General features: G+C 52.0%; 1 protein-coding gene across 1 annotated transcript in view; it reads right to left on the bottom strand.

Annotated features, from left to right (window-relative positions):
- Positions 1-302: 302 nt before the first annotated feature.
- Positions 303-13503, bottom strand: part of DNAJC11 (DnaJ heat shock protein family (Hsp40) member C11) — a 62186-nt gene continuing 48985 nt past the window's right edge. Inside the window, exons 8-16 of the mRNA XM_065935844.1 lie at positions 10616-10805; positions 10074-10159; positions 9630-9746; positions 4798-4953; positions 3638-3707; positions 3082-3139; positions 2810-2952; positions 2018-2147; positions 303-1619 (exon numbers count right to left, since the gene is read on the bottom strand). Of these exons, the coding sequence (XP_065791916.1) occupies positions 1594-1619; positions 2018-2147; positions 2810-2952; positions 3082-3139; positions 3638-3707; positions 4798-4953; positions 9630-9746; positions 10074-10159; positions 10616-10805 (976 nt within the window). The 3' untranslated portion in view covers positions 303-1593. The remainder of the gene's footprint in view (positions 1620-2017; positions 2148-2809; positions 2953-3081; positions 3140-3637; positions 3708-4797; positions 4954-9629; positions 9747-10073; positions 10160-10615; positions 10806-13503) is intronic.

The following is a 13503-nucleotide window of genomic DNA, read 5'->3' as shown; positions in this document are numbered from 1 at the left end:
GCATGGTCACAGCTGAGGAGACTGACTTCCTGTTTCCTGCTGAAAGGCTAGCAGGGTGTGACCACCTTTGATTACCCAAAAAAGTTGCCTTTAATAAAAAACAAAACAAAAACAACCTAGCCTGTGATTTCAACTCTGGACTCTTAAAATTCTCAGGCAAATGTCTGGCAGAGAAAACACCCCCAGCCTCAGGTTAGGTCTCACAGTTTGAGCCCTGAGAACAGAGGGTGGGACGAGGCCTATGAGGAGGGGGCAAGCCCCTCTGCCTGCTGGCTCCTAAAGTGAACACACAGACGCATACAGACACTGCCCCCGGCTTTCAGGAAAGGTTTATTGTGGTAAGAGCGTGTCCTCTGTTCAGTCCCTGTTCAACAACAGGAGGGACTGCCTGCCAGGAGGGGCACAGGCTGCGGCCAAGGTCGGACTCCACCAACTCGACACTTACTGCACGATTTACATTCAGAGCAGCAGCTCCTGCAGGGAACTTTTAAGTGGAGATAAGTATTACAGAACTGGACAACCTGAACTATCTTTAAACACTGGAGGAGAGGGGTTGTGAGTGACTTCTCCGGTACCGACGTCAGGAGCAAGGCCTGATTGAACAGGAGCCGCACGGAGGCTGCCTGAACCCCCACCAGGCAGGCATTCGCTTCTCCGGTGAATGTTCACCAGCCAGGCTGGGCAGGAGGGGCCTGGTCCTGAAATACTCTGCATCCGCAAAAGAGGCGTGTGAAGGAAGGGGATCCTGGGAGCAGACACCCAAATGGGTATGGCAGCCCAGAGGAGACAGACTGACCCGGTGTGGGAGCAGCAGTGCCACCGGCTGGCAGCGAGCAGCAAGGAGCCCGCCAGAACCCGTTGAGCCTCTTGGCTCCCACTCTGACCTCTCTGGGGGCCGCCTGGACTGAGCTGCGTGGGGGAGGGCAGAGGCATTGCAGTTTCCCACGAGGACACAGGTGACATCCTGGGACCAGAGTGACATCCTCTGTCCCAAGCCAGGTGCCAGTGGAATGACTTGAGAAGTTCTGGGAGGGGACGAAGGAGACTTAATTCCCAAAGCCACTCGTTCTCAGGTAAAAAGCAGATTTATAAACCCACACCATCCAGTCCAGATTCACGCAGTCACATTTCAGAAGGAAGGTGACTCAATAGGCGCTCACTTGATCCAGAGACTCTGCTCCTGGGAACGCTTTCCCTCCTTCCGTTTTGTTTTCTGTGTTCAGTGTGGATTTTAGGAAAGGTAGCTCACGGTCACTGGCATGAGGGTGAGGTATTCATAAATACCTCACGGCAGACAGAGCTACTGGGTGGCTCAGCGGGCACGCAGGCTGAGGGACCCTGAGGCCCCGGGGGCCGGGCCTTCCCTGCGGGGACATGATCCTTGGGAACAGACTCGGGCCCAGCTGCCGTTCCGGTCCTGGTGGGGTTGCCTCGGGGCACCTGTGTGTCCCTTCACATAATTGAGCCGGTACCACTTTCTATGCAAATACAAAATAAACATCTGATTCTGGGGTTTTTTTTCCTGCTTCCAAATTTGTTGACTCCTGGGGAAATTCTTTTGCAGCCCCTTTTCAATCTGGGTTCTCAAGTAGTTTATCCATCAGTATCAATTCTGTGAGCTGTAAAAGAAAAGACAAAATCAGTGTGTCTGAAGGCAACTGTTCCCATGCCCTCTTTCCACGTAGCCGGGATCAACCAGGGCCCAGCCAGAGGCTGCCTGGCCTGCAGCCGGGCGGAGGATGAGCTGCCAAAAATCACCATGTTCTTGAACACAGAGCCGCTGGGTCTGCCTCATACATAGTCACCCCGGCTGCAGTTTCCAAGAGCTCACTAATTCCACCTGGGAAAGGGCTGACCCTTCTCTCAGGGTGTCATTTCCTAGGTCTGTGTAGGTCATGATGCTCAAGCCTATGGCTCCCTGGCCAAAGATGGAAGGAAGGTGGTTGTCGCCCCCCCACTGAGGTCCCTGGGCCCATCTCTGGGCAAGGACAGGTGACAGCCGGGGGCAGCTACTCACACTGCTTTGGTATCCTGAGTGCCTCGCTGTCGAGCGCCATCACCTGATGTAGGACCCCACGGAACTGGTAAAGCACTTTCAGGTTCTTCTCTTCACCCACACACGGGTCATAGAAGCCGGGCAGCCCAGCCTGCAACAGACAGATTCTCACTGGAGATGGGCGCCTGAAGCCCAGTGGTGCTGCCGTCTGTACCTGCCTGGAGGGGCAGCGTGGACACCGCCCACGAAGGATGCAAACCTTGGAGCCTGAGTACAGAAAACAGGATTTTAACAAGTTGCTTACTTAGTCCTAGACTTGCCCCGCTGCCACACTAAAACACCCTCCATCTTCAAGGAAGCCCTGCCAAGGATGTGAGACCAGGAACCCATGCAGGTACCAGGGCTCTCTGCCTGAGCTCCTCTGTGCTTTAGTTCACCTCTGGCACATACCCTGGCTCCCCCGAGCCTCCTGTGTGCTACAGGCGGACTCCTCCTTCTGGAACCAGGCAAAGCACAGAGCGTGAGCTCCCAAAGGCAGGAGGTATATTCTGTTTGTTGCTGTAACTGGCACACAGTAGGCGCTCAAGAGACAGTTGGCAATGAATGAATGGACAGATGGATGAATGAATGGATGGACAGGTGAGTGTCTGGCTGGCTGGATGAAGTCAACCGCTCCAGTGTGGCTGTAACCTGGATCCTGGGCTGCACCCTGCACAGGGGATGTGGCAGTACGACGGGTTCCACAGCAGAGACATGGCTCTCTGGAGGGTCCCTCTTCCCCAGATACCCCTCCCATCTGCCCCGAGCACCCACCTTGGAGGCCTCAGTGAGGATGAGCTTGGAATCCTTCACCAGACACTGCAGGGGCACGGTCACATCAATCACCTTCACTTTCTCGCTCTTCTTGCTCTTGTCGTTGACAAATTTCCCGTACCAGGCGTTGACGATGATGAGCCCTGAGAACAGGCCTGGTCAGGGCAGGGCAGCCTTGGCAGGCCACCCCCGTGCAGCCTGGCTGCAGGAGCCATGTGCTCCTGCGGGACCCCAGCACCCACCCCATCCTCAGAGAGGCCAGGCCTGCTCACCCATTCTGGACTCTTCAGCCTCGATTATTCTTCGGACAGATTCCTGCATCAACCGAACCTGCAAAGGACAAGGACGCTACTATCAGGGCCTCCCTAGGCTCCATCAGAGCCAGGGCCATATGCCTGGCGCCTATCGATCCTGCTTATCCATTTCTCTGGACATCGCTGCTATCACAGTCCTGGAAAAACAGTTCACTCACAGGGAAGAAAGAGGACAACACCCACCACTTTTTAACAAAACCTGGTTATGTCTTTGCAGGGTAACAGGGTCGACTCTTCAGGGCACAGACAAGACGCTCCCAGCGCTGCATCCCACAGGCAATAACGTAAAGACTAGATGACTAGGGAGGTTGTCAGGGAAGAAAAGCCTGAGACCCAAGGCCCCTGAGACCACTCTGCAGGGTGTGAAGCATGCCCCCCACAGCCCCGGTCTAAGAAACGTGGACGAGAAAGGATGGGAACATGCATGCAGTCTGTGCCCTGCACGACGGGCAGGTCCACACTCGGGTCCTCGCAGGGCAGAGGCCTGGGAAGGAGCCCGTGACGCCGCACTCACCGCGGCTTCTGCCTCCTGTTTCTTCTGCAGGATGTCCGTGGCTGTGCTTTCCCTTTGCTTCTCCAGTTCCCTGAGGCAAGGAAAACACAAGCCACGTGTGAGGAACGTGGGGTTATCAGCATGGGAGGCCACAGTGCTCCGGGCCAGACCTGCGCCCTGCAGACAGCCTGTAAGTCTTACTGCGTTCCCAGTTCTAGAACTTTAAACACTATTTCCAAGACAAGTTCAAGCAAATCTGTTTGTCCCAGGCCTGCACAACTGTCCTGCGGTCCCCAGATGGCTCTCCCCAACCTCAGTGGGAGAAGGACTCCTCGTGGCAGTAATCTCAGGAAAGGGGGAGAGGGTGAGAATCTCAGGAGATGCCCCCAACCAGGCATTACCACAGGACACCCTCGGCAGGGACAACACATACTACATGCAATAAAATACATGTATTTCCCTCCCAGCAAAGCACAGGGACCTGGGCAGCACACACGTGTCCTGGCAGCCTTGGCCCAGCACATCCTCTGCTCCAAGCCTTCAGTCTGCTGGGGAATTAGGACCCCAAACTTAAATGAATCAGAGGCTGGAGGGGCCCCAAGAGCCTTCCTTGGGCTCCTCTCTCCCTGACTCTCTTAAGTTCAGTGATCTATTAAATGAGATCATTGTAAAGTAACAAAGTTAAACCTCCTCTTGGGTTTAATGCTGTGCTAATGGATCATCTCTAAGAAATGCAAAATAAATTCCATTTAGATGACTTCCAAGACTGTAGTTAACATGGGCCTTGTTTGTAGGAACGCAGAGCCTTATATCTTTGAATTCAGTGCCAGGCAAAGAAATGGTTAGAATGAGAAAAAGGAAGACTTCTCATTTCTGTGGTCATGGCTTACAGTCCCAACAATTTGGTAAACTAACTCTAATTCTTTCTCAAAGTAGGAAATGTGGGTAGACAGAAGTTAACCCAAGTGTTGCCAGCAGCAGTACTACTACTACTGATAACAACTAGTTACTAATCACTGAGGACTTGACGTGACCAGGCATCGCAGTGAGCACTTTACACGTATTAACGCGGGTGGTTTCCCTCACAGCCCTGTGGGGTGGATGCTACCCTCTCCATGTCACAGATGGGGAAGCTGCGCACAGGCGGTTGGGCCCCGTACCCAGCAGTGCTGAGAACTCACTTCTCCTTCTGGGCCCTGAGGTAGGGTTTGATGACCAGGCGGTGCAGGGCGAAGTACAGCACGAGCGGCCCCACGGTGGCATAGAACACGGCACTGGGCAGCAGCTGGTCTGTCAGGTGAATGGGGAAGAAGTAGGTCTGACTGGCCCTATTTAACCTGAGAAGAGAACAAAGCCGAGTGCCCACTGAGTCAGGTTCCCAGGGAAGCGGGGGGTGGGGGTGGGGGCGAGGGTGTCCCAGCCCCAGGATAGAACCTTTTGACACACAGGACCTGGGGAGGCAGAACCCAGTCTGCACGCTTCACGGCCCACTCCCCCGAGTGGGCCCCTAGGTCTAACAGAAGAAAGGTCTCGATACCTGCTGACCGCAAGCAGCAGACTCACACCTAAGCAAAGCAAACATGGCCTGAGGAGGCAGGAGTGGCCACTCCTCCAGGTCAGCTCTCAGGGACAGCTGAGTGGTTCCGACAGGCCCAGTCACCCCACAGATATCAACTGTGAACTCTGGACCAGTGTGACCCACACCCTCAGGGACCAGACAACAACCAAGGGCAGAAGCACCAAATGGCACTGGTAAGCTTCTGGACTTTTTAAAAAAACAGCCTTTAGCCTGAAGGCAATTCTCAGTCTATACCGCAATGGATGATTAACACTGCAAAGAAATCTGCAATCCTATTACAGAATTAGAATTCGGAGTCTGGGGCAACCATTGCGTCTGGGAAGAGGGGGCCCCCCCAAAGGGAAGTCACAGGTGGGGAGCCCCAAGGTCTCAGAGTGCCAGAGATCCCCAGTGGACGCCTGGTGCTGTGTTTTGACTGTTGCCACATGGGTAAGTCCAAGTTTGCAGCCAGACTTCACCCAAGTTCTAAAAGGAAACCTTCTAAAAGGAAACAAAAATTAACACTTAAAAAACAAAAACACAAAATAGAATTTCTGCAATGTATTGTTCACAGTATCCAGAATACAATACTAACTATGCTACATACCCAGATACAAGGAGAGAAAGATAATAAAGAGCGATCTCAGATACTGGAGCCAGCAGATAAGGATTTTAAAGCAACTATTTAAACTCTGCTCAAAGACATAACATATTCACTGATGGTTTAACATCAGATTGGAGATGAGAGAAGAGTAAGAGAATTTAGCAGAAATGATCCAATGTGAAGAACAAAGAGAAAAAGGATTGAAGACAAAAGCACAGAGCCTCAGAAACCAGAGGTTTAGCACAGAATTAGGGCCCCAGAGAGGAGAGGAGGATTAAAACTGCAAAGAAATATGCACTCCTACTGGACTGAAGAATCAGAGCTCAGAGTCTGGGGCAACACTGCAGCTGGGAAGAAGTATATTACATATTTAACATTTAATGAATTAATGGCCTAAAATTTGTAAATTTAACAATTCTACAGAAATAAATAAATTTATAGAAGCAAGAAATTTAGCAAACCCCAAGCAGCAGACATAGAACAAAATCAGCTGTAGCTACATTCAAGTGCTGAGAAACAAAAGTAAAAAAGTTGAGTAACCTGGGGGGTGTGGGGTGGGGAATAAATAAAAGAGACATTAGAGTATAGCAGTTCAAAAGGACAATGACTTGTCAGAAACAAAGGATCCAGAATAGAGCAGAACACTGTGAGAACAATGAGAGAAAGCTCCATTAACCCTGAATTCTATACCCAGTGACAAGACCCTTCAGTAACGAAAGCAACTCCAGAAATGATGAAGAATGCTCAACACTAAAATGAGAACTCCAACAACCCAATAATGAAACAGACAAAAGATATTGATGAGAGACTTCACTTAAAAAAAATAAAATAAAAAGGATGTCAAATAAGCACCTGAAAAGCCAGTCAACATCTCAGACAGGAGTTAAATGAGAATCAAGAGGGCCAAAATGGGACACATCTACAATACCTGCTAAAACAGGTGGAATTAAAAAAAAAAAAAAAAAAAAAGACCCTCTCAAGGGTTGGGAAGGATGTGGAACAATAAGAACTCTCAGAGCTGCTGGTGGGAAAGGAAGATGAGACCACCACTTTGGAAAATGACTTGGGACTCTCTTATGAAGTTAAACACAGCCTCCCACACGACTCAGACCACCAGGGTATTTACCCATGAGAAATGAGAACTTGTGTTCACACGAAACTTGAATATGAATGTCTGTACTGGCTTAATTTCTAACTTTCTGAAGTTGGAAACAACTGAAGTATTTACATAACAAATAAACCATGGCACATCTTCGCCATGCAGCACCCAACAGCAATGAGGAGGACCACACTGCTGATGCCTGCAACAGTGTGGATTATCTCAAATGCATGATGCTCCTGAAAGAAGCAAAGGCTTCACCTTGGATGACTCCAACTATGTGGCATCCTGGAAAAAGGCGAAACTATAGGGAACGAAGGAGATGTCCTCTACACCCTACCTGTGATGGTGCTTACATGTAAAAAACAAGATGAAACACAGCGGGTAAATTCTGAGAGGTCTCATCACAAGGGAAAACAAAATTTTTTTTTTCTATTTCTTTAATTTTGTATCTACATGAGATGGTGGATGTTCACTAAATGTGCTGTAATAATCGTTTCATGATGTATGTAAGTCAAATCATTATGCCATACACCTTAAACTTATAAAGCACTGTTTGGTCAATTATATCTCAATAAAACTGGAAGGGAGAAAAAAAGGGATGAACCAGAAAATTGGAGAAGCCCTGTATTTATGAAAGAAATTGAATTCATTATCAAACACCTTCCTATAATGAAAACTCAGGCTTGGTTGATTTCACTGCTAAAGTCTATGAAACTAAGGGAAAAAAAAACAACCAAAACCATTCTTATACAAATTCTTTCAGAAAACAGAGGAAAGCATAATTCCTAACTCATTTTATCAGGCTGGCATAACTTGGTCCAAAACCTGATAAATACATAATAAAAAGACAATTATAACTGGCATCCCTTAAAAACAAAGATTCAAAAATTCTTAGTAAGACACCAGCAAATCAAGCAATGTATATATATGTATGTATATATCACATGTCATGATCCAGTGGAATTTGCCTCAGGAATGTAAGGTTGGTTTAACATTCAAAGATTAGTGTGATTTGTCAAATAAATAGAATATAAGTTAGCAAAGAGCAGCTGCTATTGCTGAACTGAAGTGCCTTCCGGGAAAACCGTGGTTTACATACCAATATAACTTGGACGATGCAGCCTATAGACAAAGATGCAGGCTGGCGTCCTTGGGACAGGAATTCAGTTCAGACGTGTAACGTGACTTCTGCCGGGGAGGAGCATTTACAACAGAGGACGGAGCCTCAGTGGAGGTCCCGATGTGGGAGGTGAAGGGACTGGGATGCAGAAATCTGCTGGCTCCGTGTTCTTCATTAAATCTCGGGCATCTTCAAGTCTCAGCTTAGAGAAGTGCCTGATGCCAGCTGTGGCCATGGGGACCTGCCTGGACCTCAGCTCCATGGCTGAGCTGTGGTTTGCTTCCTCTCACTCACGCGCTCACAGAGTCCCTCCTCAGCGCGAGGCTGTGTCCTTGGTGGCAGGAGCACAGAGAACAGATAATGGACTGAGTTACGGCGCTCTGAATGAGGGGTGGCGAGGGATGGATGGCTTGTCCGACGGAGAAGGTACAATGGAGAATAAGAACCGGGTAAAGGGGAAGTGGACGGCTCAGGGCAAGGTGAGGGCCACCAGTTTTAACAGGGTGACGAGAGACGGTTTTGGCAATCAGGTGACACGTGAGCAGAGACCTGAGGGAACTGAAGAAATCAGCCGTGAGGCTCCCTGGGGACTGGGGAGCAGCAGGTGCCAAGCCTAGAAGCAGGAGTGGGCTTGGTGTGCTCCTGAAGCAGCCTGGAGGCCAGAGGGGAGTGAATGGGGTCGGGTGGGGGGCAGAGAGGACAGTGAGGGGCTAGATCCTACAGGCTCTGAGGGGGCCGATTTGCCCCGAATTGAGGGAGTCCCTGAGGGCCTTAAGCAGAAGGCTGTGAGACATTGGGAGAGCAGCGTCCCAAGGGAGGAGCCTAGTCAGGAGGACACGAGCAGTGATTCAGACTGGAGATAGTGGCCGCAGGCATTGTGAGAAACGGTCAGACTGAGGATGTGCTTTCTGAGGAGAGAGGGTGCTAAGCTGGGAGACCCGCTCCCGGGTTTTTGGCCAGAACTGGCAGAAGAATGGAGCTTGAGGTGCCGAGAGGGGGTGGACTCCAGGCCCAGCAGGCTGTGAAGGGCGCACGTGACTGAGGGTGTGGGAGCATGGGAGTGGAGGTGCGACATCTGTGACGCTGTGAGGTCCCCGTGGTGTGGGGAAGGATGAGGGATGCACAGGCTGGAGCTGGAACCCTGAGCGCTGTGAGAGCATCACAGAGCCCAACAGTGGTGAAGCCAGGAGGTCGGGGCAGACCACTGTGGGGTGTCTTGACAGCCAAGGGTCTGAGAGCGAGGCCTCTGTTTAGAGGCGACCAGCCAGGCCACTGAAGTGGGAGGATCTGGCGCAGAGAGCCTGAAGCTGCCTGCCCTGCGGACCACGAGGCACACGCCACACTGGCGTGTGGGTGAGCGGATGTGCGGGGCCGCCCCAGGGCATTTCAGGCAAGGGGAGGCAAGTACGGACAGTCGGGCACAGAAAGTTCTCTGAAGCAGAGACTTGGCCTTACTGATTGAATGTTGGGCTTCTGGACTCGACGTTTGCTGACACACCCCATACAGAAGCAAGCGCGTCTCTAACAGAATTCTACGCAAAGGCTCTTTCTTTCTTAACGCAGGTGAAGCTCAGGTGAGTTACCAGGTTCGAGACAACCCTTGACCAGAAGGACCCGAGTCCAACCTACTTGATTTTGAGGGAAACTCCCTGCGGGACTCCAATGCTGACAGCCGCCCCGAGGACGCTGTGCCTGGAGATCTTCCTCTCTGCTCCGTACTCCACCACCGTCCCGAAGAAGCCGGCCCTGCAGGGAGCAGACCAGTGAGCCAGCCAGGCCCCTTGCTCCTGCTCCCCCACTAGCCCTATCACCACTGGCAGCCGTTACCCAGGACGGAGGCCAGGCCCCCATCCCCAACTCCCTCGCCCTCCCACCACCCGTTGGGAGGACGTTCAGGATGGAAACCCCTGGTCAATGACCGGAGAGGAGTCTGACATCAGACGCTGAGCTCCTCAGGGTGGGATGGCAGGGTAGCAAGTCCCGCAGCCTCACAAGGGAGATGCGGATTAACCCTAGCAGGTGCCCGACGGCACAGACCAGGTGGACTCCTGCGTCGGCCCGGCCAGCACTCACTTTAGGGACCCCTTCACTCGCGTCTGGTCATCATCCTGGAATTTGTGCTGATAGCTGATGAGTGCGAAGGAGTGAGGGATTCCAAGCTGGGGAGGTGAAGAGAGAAAAGGCAGCTGAGACCGAGCTGAGGGGGTCACCCCACCCGGCGGCCGAGCACTGTCCGGGGCAGGGGGCTTGTCCCACAGGGTGTGTAAAAATCCATCTGGAGCTGATCTTTACAAAGTGGGAGATTTCACTTAAAAACCCAGTCTTCTGACTTCTCAGGAAAAATAAAAACTCTTGCACCTGAGCACGCGTTCTCCCAGGGCAGCAGCTGCCTCGAGCTCCTGCCCAGCCACCACAGCACCCCGACCCCGATCCTGCGGCCTTTGGCGGAAAAGACCTCTCACTTTACGACGGGTGGAACACGGCTCCCCTGGAGCCCGAGCACAACCCTGTTTCAGCTCCTGAGGGCGGATGGACAGAACCCGCCTTTGGCCCTGCAGGCAACAGGCTTGGGGGTGGGCCAAGGGACTGGAGGAGGGCCCCCGAGCCGTCCTCACCTGCAGGGCCACGGTGAAGTGGCTGGTCTTGGTGTCCCGGACGATGCTGGTGTTCATGGCTGACTGGACGCCCCAGCGCCACTGCAGGTAACCCACCGTGTTCCGGTCCAGGTTCCGGGCCAGGATGGTGGTGAGGCCCGGCCGGACGCCGCGGGACGAGAACTGCAGGGCACAGTGTGTCGTCACAAAGCTGCGGGCACAGAGAAAGGGCCCTGGGTGACACTGGGCTTGCTGCCAGGCTTGGCTGCGTGCTCTCCGCCAGTCCCCACCTGCTCACCATCACTCCCACGGCTTCCCAGGTGGCTCCTCGCAAGGGGGCAGGAGGGTGATCTGGGGACTCGGTCCACTTATCCCCCCACCCCATCCCATTCCAGCTGCAGCCACAACCGCAGAGGCACCTGTGTGTTTGCGTTCCTAAACCCGCAGGTCAAATCCTGCTGCAAGTCAGAACCACCTGCAGGCTCCCACCCCAGGTGTGCTGATTATAGACTCGGCATGGAAAAGTCGGTCAAGCGGTGCTAACATCAGGCCATGTCTAAGTGCCTCTCACCCAGAGCCCGCCCCAGACCAATGGAATCATTTTTCTGGGGGGCGGTGGGCAGGCATCAGTGTAGTTTCCAAAGCCGCCGTGTGAGGCTGAAGAGCACCCACAGCCACAAAGTACTGATTGAAGCTGCTTCAAAAGCTAGAAAACTGTCCCTCTGCCAGGCCTGTGAAGTTCTGTTTTCAAGGGAGTCAGCCCCACCTTCTGGTTAAACAGGGGTATTTCATTTCAGTATCAAAGGGATTCACAGAACTTTACTAGAAGATGAGCAAACAGCTGGTCTCCAGTGAGCAGCCCTCACTAGATGGATGCCTGTTTAGTTTTTCTCCTTCCTAAGCTCTTCCCCACTGGCTCAGACTGGCTCAGACAGTCGAGCCTGCCTGCAACGCAGGAGACCTGGGTTGGATCCCTGGGTCAGAAAGATCCCCTGGAGAAGGAAATGGCAACCTACTCCAGTATTCTTGCCTGGAGAATCCCATGTATGGAGGAGCCTGGCAGGTTATAGTCTATGGGGTTGCAAAGAGATGGACACAACTGAGTGACTAAGACTTTCACTTTCACTTTCCTCTGGGTATCTGTGTCTCACTTTTGCCACTAAAATAATAATACACGTGGTAACTGATGACATTTGCTCCTGTGCGCACAAAACTCTTTCCAAGACCAGACTAATGAGGAACCAACCCCTTGCTCTCCATAGGGCCCCCAACCCAAGCCTGCCCTCACTTATCTGACACTCCAGCCACACCAGACAGAGGTCCCATTATTCTACTTTGGCTACAGTGGGATCTGGAGTCGGAGGGGCAAGCAGATAGAAGACAGATAAAAGTCACCCTGAGATGTCAGCCAGCAACATTTAAAAAAAAATCAAAACATAAAGAATGAGATCTCTGCTTAATAAAAGTAATATGATTTCGTGTTCTTATGGAGCATGTCCTAGAGAGAGATGAACTCTGGGGAGAGAGCAGTAAGGCAGGCACTGCCCAGGGAGACTGAGAACATCCCACAGGCTGCCTGCCAGGCTCTGGGCCGATTCCACACCCACCAACAGTCACCAGTTTGGACTTGGAAGTAATTTGACCCTGGGACTCGGGCACCCATAAGAGCAGATAGAGTATTAATTAGCTAGTATTCTTTCTATAAATCTTCATGACCCCAAGTCTGATAAACCAGGCACCATGATGAAATTCAATTCCAGACATGAAAAAGCTGCAGCATGGGAGGTGACAATCCTAAGCAGACAAGGTTAGAACAATACCGATATGGATACATACTACCCACCGGAAGTTCTAGTTAAAAGCCTAAATCCCTGTGTCTGTCCCAGACCCAAGGGGTCCGGGTCCCAGAGCAGAGGCCAGAGAAACCATGCGGGGGTCCCCGAGCCAGGGCATCCGGTTCACCCCACGCCCTCTGCCTGGAAGTCCCGCTCATCTCTGTATGAGACTCTGCTCATCTCCACCAGCTTCCATCTCCATCTGTCAAGAAGCCAAGCCCTCTCTCACACCACCACTCACTCTGTGCATCACATGGCTGTGCACACTTGCCTTTACCAGGAACTGAGGGTAGGGTCGTACATGAACATCTGACTGGGGATGAAATACTATTCTTTCTTTTTCAAAAAAGATGTTACAATCCCTGGGTCGGGAAGATCCCCTGGAGGAGGGCATGGTAACCCACTCCAATATTCTTGTCTGGGGAATCCCATGGACAGGAGAGCATGGTAGGCTATAGTCCATAGGGTTGCAAAGAGTTGGACATGACTGAAGCGACTTAGCACACTCTCGAGTTGTGGTACACAGGCTTCTCACGGTGGTGGCTTCTCTTGTCATGGAGCACAGTCTCTAGAGCATGGGCTTCAGTAGTTGTGGCTTGTGAGCTCAGCTGCTCTGCGGCATGTGAGATCTGCCTGGACCAGGGACTGAACCCGTCCCCTGCACTGGTGGTCAGATTCCCAAACTCTGGGCCACCAGGGAAGCCCTGCTTTTCTTTCCAGACATGTGCTCCTTTCCAGGACTCCTTCAGCTGCATTTCAGTCCCCAGATGAACGCGCTGTTTATCCTCCTCCCAGTTCTTCTACCTGAGCTCACACAGGTACCCCAATGGGGAATAAGGACACCTGTGTGTCCTACAGGGGACAGTGCTAGGGGTGCAACATCAATGCAAAAGCAAAGATGAAGCTGGGGTGGGGGCAGTTTAATGTTCTGGCGTAACACAAAGTTATCAGAGAGACAGGTAGACAGGCTACCTCACTCACTGCCTCACTGCTTGGTAAAGTCCCACTCCGAATCTGAAACGGTTCTCTGCGACAAAGAAATGACCCACTAGTGCATAAAGACTCAGACCAGGG

This window comes from Muntiacus reevesi, chromosome 5 (assembly GCF_963930625.1).
Source record: "Muntiacus reevesi chromosome 5, mMunRee1.1, whole genome shotgun sequence".
Classification (NCBI taxonomy): domain Eukaryota; kingdom Metazoa; phylum Chordata; class Mammalia; order Artiodactyla; family Cervidae; genus Muntiacus; species Muntiacus reevesi.
This window is presented reverse-complemented; position numbering and strand designations above follow the sequence as displayed.